General features: G+C 38.8%; 1 protein-coding gene across 6 annotated transcripts in view; it reads right to left on the bottom strand.

The window, feature by feature from the left end:
• Positions 1 to 19,148, bottom strand: part of SPATS2L (spermatogenesis associated serine rich 2 like) — a 150,699-nt gene that overhangs the window by 41,226 nt on the left and 90,325 nt on the right. For all 6 annotated transcript variants that reach the window (XM_090282291.1, XM_090282325.1, XM_090282318.1 and 3 more), the window contains 3 exons: positions 12,298 to 12,406; positions 9,126 to 9,175; positions 6,333 to 6,579 (listed from right to left, as the gene is read on the bottom strand). In XM_090282291.1, coding sequence (XP_090138417.1) covers positions 6,333 to 6,579; positions 9,126 to 9,175; positions 12,298 to 12,406 — 406 coding nt within the window. The remainder of the gene's footprint in view (positions 1 to 6,332; positions 6,580 to 9,125; positions 9,176 to 12,297; positions 12,407 to 19,148) is intronic.

Here is a 19,148-nt window from a genome sequence, read left to right as displayed (position 1 = left end):
ATGTCACATCGTGGTCTTATCTGAAGTTGCTGCGCACCCCCCCACCCCCGCCTTAATCTCCCTCTTATTGCTGCCGTCGTGACATTTACTATGATCTATAATTATCTTGGTAACTTACTTGATTCTAGTTTATCATGCATCTTTTTTCCCCATCCTCCGCCAAAAGAACGTAAACTCCATGATGGTAAAAACTGTTGACTTGTTTACTTCCTCTAGAAAAATTTCTGTCACGTTAGGTGCTTTAAAATCTTGACTACATAGCTAAAGAAATGACTTGAGTGTTTACTGTGTGCCAGATGCTGTGCTAGTCTCTTTCTGTATCTCACTTACTGCTCCCACCACCTGGTAAAGTGCAGTGACATTCTGTACGTAGGACACCAAGACATGGGTCCAGGGACACACACTAGTAAGCGAAGAGGCCAAGATTTGAATCCCAACACATATAATGCTAAAGCCCTGGCTCTTAGCTCCGATATTATACTGTTTCCACTTGAGAGCTGGCACCATTGCAATCCTGGAAAACACACATTTGGCTTTGTGATTCACATTCTAGGTGAGTTTTTTTCTTCTTTTTGATGTCGCCTAATCCTTGGGTCCAATACAGGGCTTAGAGAAGCAGGGGAGATAATCCTGAAGCAAGGACACCAGTGTAAAAATGTCAGCTTGGAATTCTGCAGGGAACTTCAGACCATAAAAATACTGTGAAAGAGTCTGGTGGGTTTTTTTGTTTGTTTTCTTTTTGTTTACACATAAGGGACAAGCAGACCACATTCTAAAATAACGGGAAGTGGCTCTGTGCCATCGCCATGCCAAAACACCGAATCTCCACTGCAAAGGTAAAATGACGGCGCTGCTTCTGTTCAATGATACAGGTCAGATAGTGAAGTCCGGTTTGTGGACATCAGCAAACACAGCATGGAGGCTTCTGTGTGAGACAAATAACCAGTTCCAGGAGAGCTGGCTTCCTGCGATGCTTTAGAAGATGAGGAGACATAAAGGGAGGCTGGCGGGACCAGCAAGAGGAGCTGAAGACAAGGAAAGCACTGCCCCAAAGTTGACCTCAAGGGAGCCAGTGGGTGGCCCACAATTCTGCTTCCTTCCTAGTCAATGGGAACTGTGTCTGGTGTGAGAAAGACACCACAGGAATCTGAATTCTTATTATTCTGGCCTACAAGGTGATAAGCATCTATATATTTCGGCAGTCTGAGCCTTAAGAAAAATAGAGCAGGAGGAACATTTGGGAAAACTGGACCCTAAGGTCACAACGTGCTTTAAACATTCAGGTGGTGCCTTAGAAATAAAAATGATCCTTGGCGGGGTTGGTTTTTTTTTTTTTTTTTTTTTTTTTTTGGTAAGAATAAATCTTGATCTACCCTTTGTTCAACTTTGTACTTGGATAAAGGATGACCTTGATCGCATTATGTAAAAGATCTCATTTGAGCTGTTATTAAAAATTCGGAAGTCTAGAAAAAACTACTTCAAGGCTTAAAGGAGTAATTTTGTACTAAGTTTAAATCCAACTCCCAAACTTCTGAGCTACATGCTGACATGCAGCATTGTCCACCCGATAGTGCTATATTTACAGCCTGAAATGATGATGCTCTGGGTGGTTATTTTCCATGTAGGAAGTCACACTCACACCCCTGAACCACCTGCACGTATCTTAAAGCTAACTTTTCCCTTCCCAGAAAACAATTCTGTTTCAAACTTTTAAAAAGAGAGATCTTGAATGTCAAGGTGTTATAAAAAGATAAAACACGTGTTGCACATGTTCACAGCCTGCTGCCCAGCGGAGCATTCAGAGCAGGCTTTCTTGAGCCAGTTTCATTAACAGAAAGCTTGATAAATGCTTACCACTGCACACTGGAGATTTCTTTTAAGCTTATACTTGAACCCACTCAAGTACAGATGATTATTATACACCTTTGTTATGATTATTTTCCCCTACTTTTTCTTTCTTTTTTAAAAAATCATTTATTCTTTAATTGAATTTATTGGGGTGACACTGGTTAATAAAATTGCATAGGTTTCAGCTGTACAGTTCTATAATACTCCATCTGTATATTGTATTGTGTATACACCACGCCAAGTCCCCTTCCATCACCATTTATTTTGTGACAGCATGGATGGACCTGGAGAGCATTATGCTGAGTGAAATAAGTCAGCTAGAGAAAGACAAATACCATATGATTTCACTTATATGTGAAATCTAATGAACAAAATAGACTAACAAAATGGAAACAGACTCATAGATACAGAGAACAGACTGACAGCTGTCAGAGAGGAGAGGGGCTGGAGGGGCTGGGTGAAAAAGGTGAAGGGGTTAAGCAAAAAAAATCAAAAACAAAAAACAAAAAAACCACCGCCTCAGACATAGACAAGAGTATGGCGATTACCAGAGGTAAAGGAGGAGGGGAAAGGTAGAAGAGGGGGTACAAGTAGTGATGAGAGGAGATTTGACTTGAGGTGGTGAACACACTATAAATTTTCAATTTTATATCATGGAAGCTCATGGCTTTAGCAATAACTGTCAAATGTATATGTAAAAATACATGAATTTGGGTCAGACTTCTGTAAACTATTAAGAGTGCTATCCCAGGGGTATGGGCTATCTTTTCAGCTTCTTAACTTGGGTATCCTGGTTTCCTGAGCTATAAAATGAGGGAATGGGATTCAAGAATCACTCCCATCCTTTCTGTTTCCAGTTATATACAGAAAATGGCGAGGGGGTGGTGGTGGCAGGGGCAGGATGTCCAAGACCTAACACCCACATGTGAAACATCAGCCAGAGCAGCGGTTCTCAACCTGTGGGTTGCGATCCCTTTGGGGATTGAATGACTTTCACAGGGGTCGCCTAAGACCATTGGAAAATACATATGTTATTACATATTGCTTTTGTGATTAGTCACTTTGCTTTAGTTATGGTTGGGGGTCACCACAACATGAGGAACTGTATTAAGGGGTCGCGGCATTAGGAAGGTTGAGAACCACTGGGCTAGAGCTCTCTGGATTGCCAACAGATTGAGCGAGCATTTTAAAGTCACCCGACAGTTTTGGCATCAACTTCCTGATAACGTCCATTATTTGGGGGGAAGAAAAACCTAACTGCAAACTTATTTTAAAATGTATGATCTTAATAAATGGGTTGCTAATGAAATTCATGGTCAACCAGGAGTCCCTTCCTTTTGCCAAAACATCTAATAACCTTCCATTACCATCATTTATTCTTTAACAGAAAATTTTACATGAAGCCTAGGTTTGTAATGAACCAATAATGTTAAAAAATAATGCTGACATATCCCAATGCCTTCATGCCAATCTTACAATATTGAAGGGATATCGGGATGGCTCTTTGTGCATAGAATTCTTCACAGGAAGTTTCATGGTAGGGTTTATAAGAACCTCCTTGAACAGAGAACTCATCTAGTGGGTACTTAACTTTCAAGACAGCTATCCCCTGTGAAGTGAAGCTCTTCAATATTGCATTTGCTTTAAAGTCATATACTTGATAGAGTTACTGAAATTGTTTTAGGAAGAAGGTATAAATTATCAGTAAATGAACAAATATATGTACTAGGCTTTTAGTCTATGATTGATATCAAAGCAGCAACTTGAGTAATTAGATTTTGAAAGTAATTCATGTGAAAGCAATAACAAGCAAAGTTGGGAAACTGCCACTTGATTATTTAATTTCTTTCTCCTGTCCTAACTATAAATCAAAATATTCTCAAAATGGGAGGCATCATAAAAACTGAATTAAAAAATCCTGGAAAATCCAGATTCTAAACGGAAATAGGTTCTTTTTGTTGCTTGTCTGTTTGGTTTTAAGAAATCATCGTGTAGTAAGGATCACCTATATTATTGCACCATTAACAGAGTTGTTAGGTAATGTGTTTATGGAAGAAAATTAGTGCTTTGTGATCCACCTGAAAACCCACTAGTGTGTTTTATAGTGTGTTGTGGGGAACCGCTCCTGTGGCTTCGGGAATTGTAGCCCAAGCCGTGAGCCAGGCCCCTCCAGGAGGCCTCTGAGTCTTAACAGAACACTGGAAGGCCGTGCGGCAAACAGGACTGAAGGGCACTCAGAAGGTTTCCATGGGAACTGGATTTAAAGAATGCTTATTATGCTTTGGAGCTTGCTCTGCTTTTCTTGTCTCTTAGTTAACTATAAACAATGTCTAGCAAGGAATGTATGAAACCTGGCACCTATTGCCAGTGTGGCATCAAGATGTTTAATAGACCCTGACACAGACTGGTCACTGCACCCTCTATACTGATATCTATAACCTGTAACTGTCAACTGTAATCCAGGCACCTAAAAGCTATTGATGATTTATGAATTTTGACCTTGTATCTCCCATGCATACTCTTCTCAATTAAAAGCATGAGGAACGGAGGTCTTGCCCTTTCTCCACTAGAGGAAACAGCTGCCTCCTTTCCTCCCCAGACAGAATACAGTGTCCTGGATAAATTTGTTCCACCGTGGTCGTGAAACCTCTGCTGGACAGAGTAGTTTCCAGCCGAGCCGGGGTGTTGGAGGCAGATCAGCCTCATCGAGCGTCCGGACATGGGGCCTCAGTGTGTCAGTTATTTAGTGCTTCCTCACTGCATCCCTGATGTGGTACGTGTCACCACGTGATTTTATATTTTGCACCTGTATCTTCTGTTAGACTGAACTCTGCCTAGGCGGAGCCTTATTCATCTTTGGTTAATCAGAGGGTAGCACTGCCTCATATACAGCAGGTGGGTGTTGAGTCAAATTCTCCCTACTGTTCTCTAATCCTCCAAGTCCTCTCTACTGCCTTAAGTCTACAGGTCCTCCAGTACTGACTGCTCCCATGACATCACCTAGTTGGATGTGGCACTTCTCTTCCCCAAACCATAAATTCACCAGAGTATGCACTACCTTCTCTTTAAGGAGGTCAGAATGTAATTCCCTCAGGGTCTCAACCATACCAAATCCTTCTCTAAATCTACTGTGGGTTCTAGCATACATACTTGCATGTAAAAGGATATTAAAAAGTCGCTGATTCAATAAAATCAGAATTTATATAGTGGTTCTCAGAGGGATCTGCCATCTCTTTGGAAGCATTTTGAAAAACTGATGGGGCATTTTTAAATTTTATCAAAATGATGTGGGTGGCAGGGGAGGGTAAGATACCAGATGACTCGTAATCACAGGCCACACAACAAAGAATTGCCCAGTGTCCTGAACTTTCTCATGTCCTTCTAGACACTTTACATATAAACCCAAAGTATTTTTTGTACTGTTTTCCTATGGATTTCTAGGATTTACTTGGGTTTCCAGGGTATAGCTGCTGTGTACATTAAGAAAAGATTGTACTTCACAGTGTTCAGAACTTTACCAAGAGTATGCCACCATTTAGAAAATCACATGGCCAACTACACCAGCGGTCTTGGTATTGGAGTTGACAACAAGCACCCCTGGGTCACTCTGTTTTTACATCAGTTGCATTCACTTCCATGTCTTCATACAAATATACTTATTTAGCTCTTAATTCACATGTCAAATATAAAGAAACAGTGTCCACAATATCTAGCATGGCTTATTTCTTTTAAGTGCAAAGTGATTCATTATAAGTGGGTTGAACATCCAGCAATTTTATTAAGCCTTCTATATTAGTTGTTGCAGATTTCTTACATTTCTTACTTTATTGAAATTCTGTTGCTAGGTAGATTATATTATCTATGAATTTTATTTTAGAATTTATTGTAAAAATGGAGCTTTGGACAAGATAGTATTGAGGACCACTGATCTAGTATACTCTAGTACAGTTTCCTAGAGTTTATAGAAAGGAGATGAGACAGTGGAGATGAAATGATGCACCCAAGGTCATACAGTTGATTAAGAACTAGCCTTTGTAGATTCATTAATATATAGCTGTAGCCTAAAATAATTAACATTCCAGACTCTAACACCCTGGAAGATTATGTTCTGTCACATAATGTAACATACTACCTTTTAATAACATTTCCTTTTGTCACCAGTTATCCCTCCCTTATCCCAGCAAAGGTGTCTAGAAAGAAAATTTCTTTAAACTTGGAATTTCCATTTTCCTAATGACCCTAATACAGACTAGAACTTGGTTTTTAAGACAAAAAAACCAACCCTTTACTTAGTGCAGGGCTAGACTCTGTTATGTTCCTCCCTTCCCCTGGCATTCTGCAGGAAGACTGTTTGAAGCCGTGTGCACTGAAGAACAGCCCTTCACCTCCCACAATATCAACAGCAGCATGACTGAGCCAGCAGGTTCTCTTTGCATCCTTTTCTTCTATGTATTCCTAAGCAACGTTACTTAACAATTACTGACCTGTGACACCACGGAGTGCCTTGGAAGGTTCCTCAAGTGTTGAGGTCGCTTTCTCACGCGGGACAAGGACTGGTTTTTCGCTGGCAGAATCAGTGGACGAGTTGTCCTTCTCGCAGCCATTTACATGGCCATTCTGTATCTGTGGTGGCAGCGTCTGCAGGGGTCCTGCTTCGGGCCTCTCTGCCCTGTCTTTAGCATCTTTGTTGCCCTGATGCTGCTTGGACTTGCTTCTTTTTCTTTTATTGTTCTAGAAAGAGAAACAAATGAGAAGATAATATTATTTAGCTCAGATACTTGAAATATAAGATGAACTCGAGAGACCAAAATAAGGTTTCATATAGGATGCTTTATATGTTTATCAGTTGTGAGTATGCAAAACAGTTTATTCTTGTGTTATTATTTACTAACTATATATTTATAGTTTCCTGGCTTTTCTAAGAGAATGGATGAAACACCTACGTCTTTATTAACCACCCAATTTAATGTAAGTAAATATTTTCTTTCTTACAATAAGCTGTAGAAATGTTTACTTCAATAACATAGTAAACAAAAAGCTTCCTCTGAAAGGTAAAAATAGAAGGTAATGGCTTAAATCCTGACATATTTGAGTAAATCGAGGCACCACACGAGTGGTAATGCAGTGAAATCCTACGATCATGCCCTGAAAGAACTAGAATTCAGCTATGGTGCCCCTGGAGAACAGCTCATTTCTTAAAGAGGAAAGGAGGGTGGGAGAGGCAAGGACACTAAGGTTATGATCCTCCGCGGTGGAGGGGAGATGGAGGGAAGGATTGGCAGGAAAAAGGCCAGGAAATTCTTGCAATTGGGGATGTAAAAGATCCCCCCAAATCACAATGGGTCTTTAAAATAAACACCAAACGACCAGGAGATCCCTAGCAGCTACAGGATCCGAAATCATTGCTATGAATATTTACGCTGGAGCAGGTAACTGCTACAAAGTAATGACAAACTGACTTGGGTCCTGCATTTAGATTGTGCAGCAGGACCCCCGGATCTCTCGGCTGCTAGCTGAACGGCATTACAAGGCTTCACTACCCTGCATTTCAGACAACTAAATTTTTTTAGACCTGTATTATTACAATATGACAGAGTTTTACTGTTTCCTAAAATGTCATAATGGTCAATATACATAACAATTCAAAGTAAGTTCAGGTGTTGTTCCTAATAACGTTGTATGATTTATTGACTTTGATTTTGTACCCAGGGATATTCGATGTTCTTAACATTCAGTTTGGTACAGGCCTCAGCCAATCAGAACAGAGACGGACCCATCAGGACACACCCTGCCTGCCTGCTGCTTCAGTGGGTGGAGCTGAACGTTAGCCTCGCTTTGTTCTTTAACACATTTGGAAAAGAAATAAAAAGAAACAGCTTTTCTCTTCTGAATTCTCCTCCCTCCTCCCTTTCTTTTCCTTTGAAACCACCACCATGCCCCTGAGTGTGTGCTCCTCTAGAGAAGCGAGAGACGCACACGCACTGGGTGACGGGAAAGGCCAGCGGCCCCTATTCCCACACACGCCCATGTCTGCTGGGCTGGGGAGACCGTTTTCTCACTGAACCCCTAAGAAGGACACTCAGTAATGAGTTGGGTCTGCAGCTGCTGTCTGCTCCTTTTTTTCACATCAGATGAATTTTTCCATGTAAGTGTAAATACTGCCTTTCAATCACGTGTGAATCATCTTCATCTCACACAAAAGCCTGGGAAGCTATGATTAAAGATAAGCAGAGATTGTCAAAGATGGTAGCACACAAAGACTAGGAAAAAATTATCTCATAATTCTTTCTGTTCTACATGAAACTAGGAAGAGAGAAAGGGGAAAGAATAATTCCAGTGATCTCAGGACTTTATGAACGTACAATAATGATGCTTGTCTGTTTGTTTTGTTTAAAACCTGTTTTGCAGGCCATGATCTTCCCTCACTGGGAAGGATAGACTGGTGTATAATATCTGGGCATACCCAGAAGGCAAAGCCTTGCCTGGCAATGGGCAGGGAAGTTACTGTGAAAAGAGCAGACTTTTTTTGTGAAAGACATGAAGCAGGTTACAGGCCAAGAACAAGGAGGGAGTTGCACTTTACAGGGGCTACTGAGCACGCTCATAAGATCAGAAAGGCTCGTGCTGGAGACAGAGGGCCAGTGTGTGCCCATGTGCACCTCATGTGTATCCTGAAGTCACTCTTGGAGACTAGACAAGAAAGCAAAATAATTTGAAAGGGGCAGATTAAAATATTCTCTCTTTTCAAGGAGGAGTCGGCCAGGGTTCTCAAGAAGGAAAAATAGGTCCCTTACTATGACTTGAAAGTATTTTATTTTTCTCTTATTTAAAAACTCTAGCTTAGAACTCAGCAAATAGGTATCTCAGCACAGCTTTGGACAGACTCTTTCAGTTGGAAAAACGTGTGAAAATATATTTAGAGCCTTTTCAAGGATCTTTAAAACAACTCACTAATTTTTTCCTTTGTGCTACAGGATATGTTTGGGCAAGTTGATGTTTTGAGTCCTTTGAATTCTCAGGCTAGGCTCCCCTTAATACTTAAAAAGAAAAACTCGGGACTTCTAAAGCACACCTGGTGGTTAAAAATACTGAAGAGAAAACAATGGCATTAGTAGTGAGGGCGGCTGGTAATTGGAGAGCATGAATTTGGAAGCTTTCTGGGCATATATATTAACATATTTGAAAGAAGCATAAAAGTGGCAGTTTTGTTAAAATAATAACAACCATAAAAGTTTTGATTGAAGATGTTACTAGTTTACAATCAATATTAATCTTACCTTCTTTTTTCCTGTCATATTCCATTCTTTTAAAACTTGAATTGCACTGCCTAGACAAAGACAAAGGATCTTTAATGTGTATTCACATAGTAAAATACCACACAAAATTCATCTGAGTAGCAATTTTTTTCTTGGCTTTTTCATTTGTTTTGATACATCCTACCCTAATAAAAATGCCAATTTCATGTTTTATTTCTAGATTTTCATTTAATTCACTGCATGATCTTGGTTTTATCAAAATATTAAGCCCTACTACATGAAGCTTACTTTTTTATCATTATGTTGTCTTAGAGAAAATGAAATATGTCTTGAGAATTTTCTGATAGCTTCATTGCCATAAATAGAATTAAAATTGTTCTGTTTGATATGTGAATTAAAATACCTATAATCTTCTTGACCAAATGTGGGATTTTGAGTATTATTAAGCATATGAGTCATAGCTTTTTATTTGGTCATTCTGTTCTTTTCCTGCCTCTGCTCATTATGTTCACAACTTGCAGGATGATAAAGAGTTCAGATTATCTGATGTTAGTTCAGCTCTCTTCACTGTCGACAGGGAAGGGATCTGGTCTTTTCAAGGCGTCCACTTTGAAACAAAAGGAGTTCATCAAATGACAACTGAGTCCCAGGATCTGTCAATGCCATTCACGCCCAAATGTGGAACTGCACTGACTCAGGAAAAGCCTAATATGATATGTTGCACAACATTTTCAAAGAAGTGTTTTACCACTGGTCAGCTACAGTGAATATTTCCACCTCTTCTAACAAAGTTTTTTTTTTACTCATTTCAATTGTTCTGGGGGTAATTTCAACAATACCTTATTGGTAATGAATACATCAGGTTTTTTTTTTTTTCCATATAAACAGGTACTTCTAAACGAGTAGCTTTTAAATATATTCTTTTAACAATAGAAGCATTCTCATACAATCTCATTACACTTATAGTTCTCTACAATGAGTGTGCTGGCCAAACAGAGATAACCTTCAGCATGGTTTTTGTAACAATTTCAAATTAGTAGGGTCCCAATTATTGAGTCTACTGTCACTGTTGGATAAGCAGAGGCCACATTGCTTTGACTATCATTTAGACAGGCTAATTATTCCTATCTATTCAAAGTTTCCAATTCAATGCTCCTCTTAGGCTTTTTGAGTTATATGTACTTGAAATAATAAGACTGTATTTAAAAGTAAGCTCTAATTCAGACTTTTTATTAACTGGGCTGGTCTTTCTCTAATTTTCCCAGAGAATTAATGCTTCACAGTATTTTTCTTTGGAAGAACTTTAGGAAGTCACTTTCATTAGGTTTCCTGGTAAGTCATGCCAGTGGCTAATAATCACTAGGTAGTCCTTACTTATACCTAACTTCCGTTTTCTAAATAAAATTTAGATTTAAGAAAGTGTTAAAATAACATCCTTTTTAATCAGAGGAAGGAGATGAGTTGCGTCCTGCTTTCAATTGCAATATTCAATTATTCCTCTGGTATTCATATTTTGAAATAAATTCTATTGTAATTTAAAAAAATTGAGCTTTTAAAGGGCAATTTTGAAGAAATACCCATGTTTACAGGGAATTTTGAAACTGCTATTATTAAATTTTAATTATACTAAAACTGCTTGGAGTTTTTTAGGCCACTTGGAAATAGTGCTTTCAATATTCCACGTAAGTAACTCCTAACTAATATTTTTGATTCTCAGTGGTTTTTAAACATGTTGTCTGATTGGTCCCCAACTGGAATGACAAGAGATTTCTCAAAGATCAATGATGTATTTTTGTTGTTTTGTTTTTTGTTTTTTTTTAAATGAGACCTCAACACTGACTAGGTGAACATTTCAAGAAGGGACAAGCAAGGTGCTCTATTTAAATACAAATGGATTTGATGACAGTGTATCAGTTACTGAACATCTGTGCATTTCATCAGAATCACAAAAAACTTCCACTGTGGGGGCCTCAATCCAAGTGAGGGTGGGGAGTGGTGGGGATAATAACCCTTTTCCTTTCCTACAGCTCTTTTTCCATGTGAGTGATATTGGCGAGTGAAACCTGAAAAGAGTTTATCTGAGCCAGGATGTGCATAGTTCCAAACTTTTTTCTTGAGACAAATTGCAATGAATGCTGCAGAGTCAGATTAATATTGCACTCTCTACTATTTGTTTTTTAATGAATAAAGATTCTATATCTGTTACTCTATGAATCAGGGAAAAGCAGAAACGCTATGCACTATGGTTCTGCTTGCAGGTCTATTTTAAATGATAATCATTTTTCAATTCAGTTAGGACCCTAAACCTTGACTGCAGACCTCAGAATGTGAGCATGCTGCCTGGTTTCAAGACCTTGCCTGAAATGCAATTACACTTGTAGAGACTTGGGAAGATTATTCCAGGCCTCGGAAAATAAGTAAGTCAAAGTGTCCTTAACAAGTGTAAATAGGATACTATTGAGAAATGTGCTGATAAGTCTTCCCTGACCTTATTTGTCAGATTATGTTTAGCTAGTCCATATTTACAAAATAGAAACCAAAACCAGGACGAAAGACATTATGATGACCAAGGACAGGTGTGAGATCTTTGATCATAAATGAAACTTAATTTTATTAGAAGAGAACTACCCCATAGTTTATGGGAAATATAAAGCAGTGAGTTAAACATTTATAGGATAAAAACATTCTGAGAATTGAGATTCTATGACATCACTGGCAATGGGCTGTCTGAAAAAAAGATTTTTTAAAGCAAAAAGGTTCTAGAAGTAGACAAGATGAACTGATATTGTAATTAATAAGGTCAACTCAAAATCATAAAGTAAGCATTTAAAGAATAAACCAGTCCTCTCAGATCAGGAATGAGGTACAATATCCTCCACTCACAAGGACACCATCAAATAAAGGACATGTCTAATAAAAACTCTGAATGATTGGTGGACAATGGAATTAGCAGCATTATAATCAGAATCATTTAGAAAATATTTAGAAAATATCTACAGTGTTTTTTTTTAATGATTAAAAACTTTAAATTGTGTTCTTATTGTGTATGTATATATGTTTTTAAAGATGTATATTTTATGAGAAAGTATTAGTAATGAATTGGTATTCAATGCCTTTAAGGGAAAAAAAAATACAGAAATGCCTGGAATATTTAGTTCAAACATCTTCAGGTTCAGAGGACATGTATACTTACCATCCACAAAGGCCTGCACTGCTTTATCTACATTAAAATCAAACTGTTGGAGCACTAAGACTATTTCATTATTGCTTTTGTTGGGAACAACTGATCGAACTGCATAGATCTGTAAAAGAAAAGAAAGGAAAATGAAAAGTAAACACTTTAAATATTTTCCATTCATGAATTTCTCATTGGATAGAATTATAGCTGTTAGGCTTTGAGAAGACAACTAATCTATCTTCTTGCCATCAGACATACTCAGGCATTTCAGACCAGTAAAAATTCATCTTTGTAATCATCTTGATACCCACATTATTGTGTAAACATTTCTTACAAAGAACTCCTTGTTAGGACGGTAATAGCAAGTGTGAAAAGCCAGCTCTGGTTTAGCCATTTACCCTCCCCAAAGGCTCCAGATGTACACAAGATATGTTTTCAGTGAGGACACAGATGTTTTCTCTCTCAGGCTCTTTTCCCCACTGGCTCAGGGGGTATCGTTGGAAAACATGCAGAAATAGCCTCATGCTTCAGCTTCTCTTATCTGCACAGTGGAAACAGTCATCTCAAGGTTCACACAAGTGTGCTGCAAAACTCCATGTTTACAGAGATATAAAAATGTGGGGCCCTGTGTTTTTGAAATGGCCATTGGAGCCATAGTACAGAAAACATTCCCAAACACATTTCTGAAAACCAAACATTTAAAACATAATAAAGAAAATACATACATGAGAGCTAAGGATTTCAGATTAGACTGATATTAAATTTTAATGACCTATACATATTTATTAGTCAAATGTAGCACATATTCTTTCATCTGGCTTGATAGAATGAATTGATCTTTATCCCACAGAACTTGCAATTACTGTAGGATGCTCCATCTACTTTAGCAAAACCTGGCTCACCCAGCTTTCTGTCAAGGGGATTATTGCAGCTGCTGCTGACAAACACTAGAGCACTGCACGGTGCAAAGGTGCGTTGTGTCAATAATGACCACGATAGCACTGCACAACATTTACGTGTTTACCTGAATGGTGATTTATGACCAGTTGAGTTAGAGAGTTACCTGCAGTTTATTGTAATCAGGTTCATAGCATGTGTATGATATGAGTATGATATGTGTATAGCCTTTTCCCTAATTATGTTAGAAAATAGGTAGATTTCTCCATATAGAACTGTTATATATAAGAGTATTTAGATTATAACGACAAAACAGTACAAGCTACGGGACTATGACTTGTACAGGTTCTGACAATATAGATCAAAAAGCTGGTTTTGAATCATAACACTCATAAATGCTAACTATGTGGGTTTTACTGAGGACTCTAATACAAAATACATATTTGTACATATGTGACTCAAGATTCGTCCATTTTTTTTCTATTCTCACATTTTATGGTTCTTAGTTTTTCTAGCCTTCATATTAAAAAAACGAACTTCTTCAAATCTAAGTTCTTTCTCACCTTTTCACTTTTCTCTCTTTAAAAATACATTCAGTGAATATATTTTGAAAGCCTACTCTGTGACAAGGCACCAAACTTCCTGGAAGTTACAGACTAGAGAGAAATGTACACGTTTGTTAAATGAGCACAGAAATATATACTTACATGTTGTGGTAAAAACTATAAAATCCTATGACAGGGAGATGTGCATTTATATAGGTGTGCTGGGGTCTGCGGTGAGGAGAGGTGAATGGAGGTAAGGGGGAAGCATTTTAGGCAGAGGGACCAGCATGAATGAGGAGCAAGGCACAGATGAAGAAGAACTGGCTGGAAGTCAGCAGGGAGGCAGAGGGTGAGGACTCTAGAGCATAAAATGAGGTCACAGATGGGCAGGGACCAGACATGCAGGGCCTACAAGGCTGTGCAAAGCATTTAGGTCTTGTGAGCATCCCTCAATGATCCTTTTGTTAAGTTGTCCTCTATTATTCATTGATTGTGTTTAAAAGATAGCTTTCTTGCTTTCTCTCTCCACACATATATATATACACATACATACATATACATAGATACATATATAGATATGTAAATATAAATATAGGTATCATTAAATATAAACCTATATTTATATATCTATATATAATTGTATAAGTTAAGGTGTTGATACTTATATATTGCAAAACAATCACCACCATAGCATTTGCAAACATCTCCATCTAACACATAATACCATTTTTTGTGTACGTGTGGTGAGAACATCTAAGATCTACTCTCAACAATTTTCAAGTACATGATAGAATATTATTAGCTACAGTCACCACACTGTATATTAGATCCCCAGCACCTATTAAATCTTATAACTGGAAGTTTGCACCCCTTGACCAATATCTTCCCATTTCTTACTCTTTTGAAAAGAAGCCAAGATGTGAAGAAAAACAAGAACAAAAATACCTGCATCCGACCCAGGAAAGTCATTAAATTTTGTGTGTCCTACAATAAATACAATGGCCTAGTATTTACCAGTGCGTTGGAGTTATGTATAAACATTGCATCCTACCTTTCTAATATAGTTCTTTTAAGTAAAATTCTACCATTTCAAGCCAATTACTCTTTATTACCACATCAGTCATGTCCTTCTAAGTAATATAATACTTAGTTATTAATTACATTAACTACATTATGCTTGGGTTTGAACTGTGCAGGTTCACTTATACTGGGATTTTTCTAAATATATAATGTAAATGTATTTTTTCTTTTATTTGACTTCCTTATTAGCATTTTCTTTTCTCTAGTTTACTGTATTATAAGATTACAGAACATAATGCATGTAACATACATAAATGTGTTAACTGTTTATGTGATTGGCTTCTGGTCAACAGCAGGCTATTAGTAGTTAAGTTTTGGGGAGTCAAAAATTACACTTGAATTTTTGACTGTGTGGGGGAGGGGGGGCATGTCCATAAACCCCTGTGTTGTTCAAGGGTCAACTGTAGTTACATTAGATCAGAGTTTTCAACCCACATACACAATTGTGTGATCAGTGAAGACTCACAATTATGGAATAAAGGCAAACTAACTGTTCTGCCTTCCGGTCTCTCCTCGGCAAAACATAATATATTGTACCATGTTAAGACAAAACACGGTAAAAACCATGCCTTACAGAGAGACTTCCTATTTAGACGTTTATACTACTCTTACTTATCCCTCTTAAAAAAAAAATACAACCATGGTCAGATATAGTAAACATCCATCCTTGTCATTTTTTTTTTATATTCTAGCTCTGAATGTATCCTTAGAAAATTTTCAGTAACCAAATTCTGACATCAAATCTAACTATGAATATTGCATACAACTCCCAGAGGAAGAGACTTAACTAAGACAGGAATATCAAGTTTAAAAAAAAAAATGAGAGAAAAGGAGAAAAATTAGTTTCTGCTTCTTCTTAGATATTCCACAGTAATATTGAATTTTAGTGAATTTCTGGACCAAGCTCTGTTTCTGCTTTAATCACTGAACTTAGCTGATGTGAAGGGAGTAATATTGTTTCTCCACCTTCTTATTCATATCCCCTACATTTATTTTCCTATGAAGATGTCTTTGAGAAAGATGGTGAAATCATGTGCACTCATATATGCACATAAAATACAGGAACCTCACAATGTCACTATTCATGATGCAGCCTGAGTCATAAGGGTTCTAAACATTTAAATCTAAATAGGACCTCACTATGAAGTAGCTTTAAATATAAGGAGGGGGTAACAAAGGCAGTATTATAGTGAGGTTCTATTGAAAGGCTGCCTTTGCATTTGGAAACGAAGCTCCTCCAGGAATGGATCAATCAACGCGTGACTAATGGGAGTCTGCATACGGAGAAGTCATAAAAGTCATGCCTGCCCTGACTGCTTTGCAGAGGCTGTTTCTGCGTGGCTTCAGATACACAGCACTCACTTCCCTGCCCCAGCCCAAGCCGATCTGATATGCCTGCTGCTGCAGCTTCACACGGAAGTCCACTGTTTGAAGCTGCACTTGACTGTGTCCCTCAAGGGTTCACAGGCCATAAACAGAGTGGTCTGGGAGGGCCGCCCAGGCAGCAGTGCAGGCTGTCGGGTGACAGTCTGGGCCCCAGTTAGCAATTCATTTACCTTTCCCAAATAACGTTCCCCTGCTTTGCTTCTAAATTAAATCTGGTTTGGTGAATCAATTTGTTTTTGAGAAATCTGCATTTTGCAGATCAAAAGTTGTTTTGACTTAACCTTCAGCATTTTAATCCCCACCCTCCTCCTCTTTCTAGGGCTTTCTCTCTGGCTCGGCCGGTTTTGCCCTGCTCTGCCTCAGGCCCACCCTGCTGGCATTTCGCCCACACTAAGCAGCGAGGCAGTGTGCCTTCACAAGCTGTTTGATTTCAGCTTCCTACAGAACCACCCTCCTCTGTACCCGCGTTGTCTGGCTTAAGAGCTGTTAGCAGGTTCCCTCACTCACACTGTGCATCTTTTGAGTCTGTCTGTGATGACTCCTTAGAAATTCTTTTTGACTTACCGGTGAGTCATTCAGAGTATGTCTGAGTTTCAAAAATGGTTTTGACCAGTTTTCTGTCCACCTACACAGCTCTGTGATCAGTAAAGACCCAGTATTATCAAATAAACATAAAACAACTGCTCTCTCTGCTTCCAGGCTTTCCCCTGCAAATTCATTCCAAGGATGCTGCTGGACTGCTCTTCCTAAAGTGTAACTGACCATTTTACCACCTTATGTTCTAAGATAGTGTCTCTACAACCTGGCATTCAAGGCCAACAGCAATTGGGCTCCAACCTGCTTTTCCAAACGCCCCTCTTGTTCTGCCCTTCACAGACATGCACATGCCCATTGCTGGCCTTGCACCCCGCCCCCCCCGCCTCCCCGTGTGTTGTGCCTTTTCCCCGAGCTGTGTCTGTCTGTCTGAATCTTACATTCTAGCTGCAATGCCATGTGTTCCATGAAGTCCTCTACTTTCCCTGCCAGAAGTCATCCCTGCCTCCTTTCAATTCCCATAGTCCTGAGCAGTAGGTGTCTCTTAACAGTTAGCCCCTGTTACTTTAAATCCAAAGTGTTTGTATACATGCTGTGTTTACTAGACGGTAAGTGACAAGGGCATAAACACCATGCCCACCTCAAGTGACTAACAGTGTACATGTAGTAGGTATTTAATAACTTGAATGAGAGAATGGCAATTTGTAGTTATACCAGGCTGCTGTTTCGAGTCTCAAGAATATTCCACCAGCATTTTGGGGACCACCCCATCACTCTGCATTTACCATTCACAATAACAGAGGGTGAGTCTCAGTTGACTCTGATGTGACCTAAACATTACATGGGTAAGAAGAATACACATATGTTCTTTATATTTCAATAACAGAGGTGGAAAAAATGTTCATAAGACTTGATAATTTTACTGTCTTTAAAAGGTTCTCATGGTATCTTGTGGAGTTTAAAAAATATGAAATGGCATAATAACAGCCTGCCTATCCTTCCAAAGCTCAGCCCAGCAGACAGATATGAGTTGAGCTCCCATTAAGTGACAAATACTGAGGACATGAAGGGGGACCAGATACAGTTCTTCCCCTAAGAGGGACAGTGTAGTAATGGAGCCAGAACCATCTGTACCCAAAAGTGTGTAATAACACTGTGCTGTCTTTACGGACAAGGTGCTGTGGTACTACAGAGAAGACAGCAGTTAAATCTGCCTGAGGAGGGGAGAATACTTTACAGAGGAGAAGGCTAAATGTCGTGGAAGGAGCTTTGGAGTTAAACATACCTATGTTCTAACATTGGTTCTGCTACGTGCTACCTCTATGACCTTGAATGAACTGCTTAAATCATTGAAACTTGGTTCTGTAGCTGTAAAAATGAGGATATTACTTGCTAGAATCTCTGTAAAAGTGAAAAGAGATGATGCATATATTAGCTGCTCAATAAATTTTAAAAAGAAAAGGGTGGAAGACTTTACACTGGACCACAAAGGAGAAGGGTCTCTCCAGGTGTGAAGGTTGGCATGTCATTACAACTGAAAGAACAGGTGGCTAGTGTGTTGGCCAAGACTTATCTGGAGGATATTACTCTATATACCTCCTTTCTTCAGAGCCTTCCTCCACAGCTTCGGTGAGTGGTCGGTGGACCCAAGGCTCTTTTCAATACCCCCTCTCCTGCAAGCTGACTAGGACCACAAGGGAGGCAATCTCAAGGGTGAGTAATAGCATATGTTCCCTCCCCATTCTTTCATTTATTTAGCCACTAAATGTCTTCTATAATCAGGCACTGTACAAATGGTTGGATATAGCAGTAACAAAACAAATATAGTCATTACCACACCTAGAAAGGAAAACAGATGTAAACATGCAAATTAAGACAAAAAAATAACAGCAACGCATGCTAAGTGAGTGATATGACAGAAGCAATCAGAATATAGTGACAATGATCACAGTGATCAGGAAGCAACTACATGAAAAGACGAAGTGGGCCATTCTGATTCTCTGCTGTGGGATTCTGCACTATTCAACACAGAGGGGGAGAATAAAGGCATTTTGGAACTACCTCGCTTCCTGCCTTTCCTGCTGCTTTAACTTTTCCTGAAGTCCTGCAAGCCCCTATCAGACCTTTATAATAACTTCTTTTTACCTGCACTAGTTTGGGAGGGTTTCATTTTCTAGAACAAGTAGTGAGTTGCTTACAGGCAACATTAGTAGCTAAGGCTGAAAACAAAAATAGTGAAACCAAATAATTAGTCCAACTGACACAGGGGAGAAATGGACAATTTTAAAGATAAATTCAGATAGCACATGAATGACAGATGGAGCAGAGCGGCCCGTGAACCTTGTTGGCATACCTGTTCTAGCACTCATGTTGCTATAACTATTGTGTACCTATCTGCCCCATTGGGATGTGAGTTCTTGAGTG

This window comes from Furipterus horrens, unplaced genomic scaffold, assembly GCF_987537825.1.
Source record: "Furipterus horrens unplaced genomic scaffold, mFurHor1.1.pri manual_scaffold_1, whole genome shotgun sequence".
Classification (NCBI taxonomy): Eukaryota; Metazoa; Chordata; class Mammalia; order Chiroptera; family Furipteridae; genus Furipterus; species Furipterus horrens.
The sequence above is the reverse complement of the archived record's forward strand: the minus strand, read 5'-3'. Positions and strand labels throughout refer to the sequence as shown.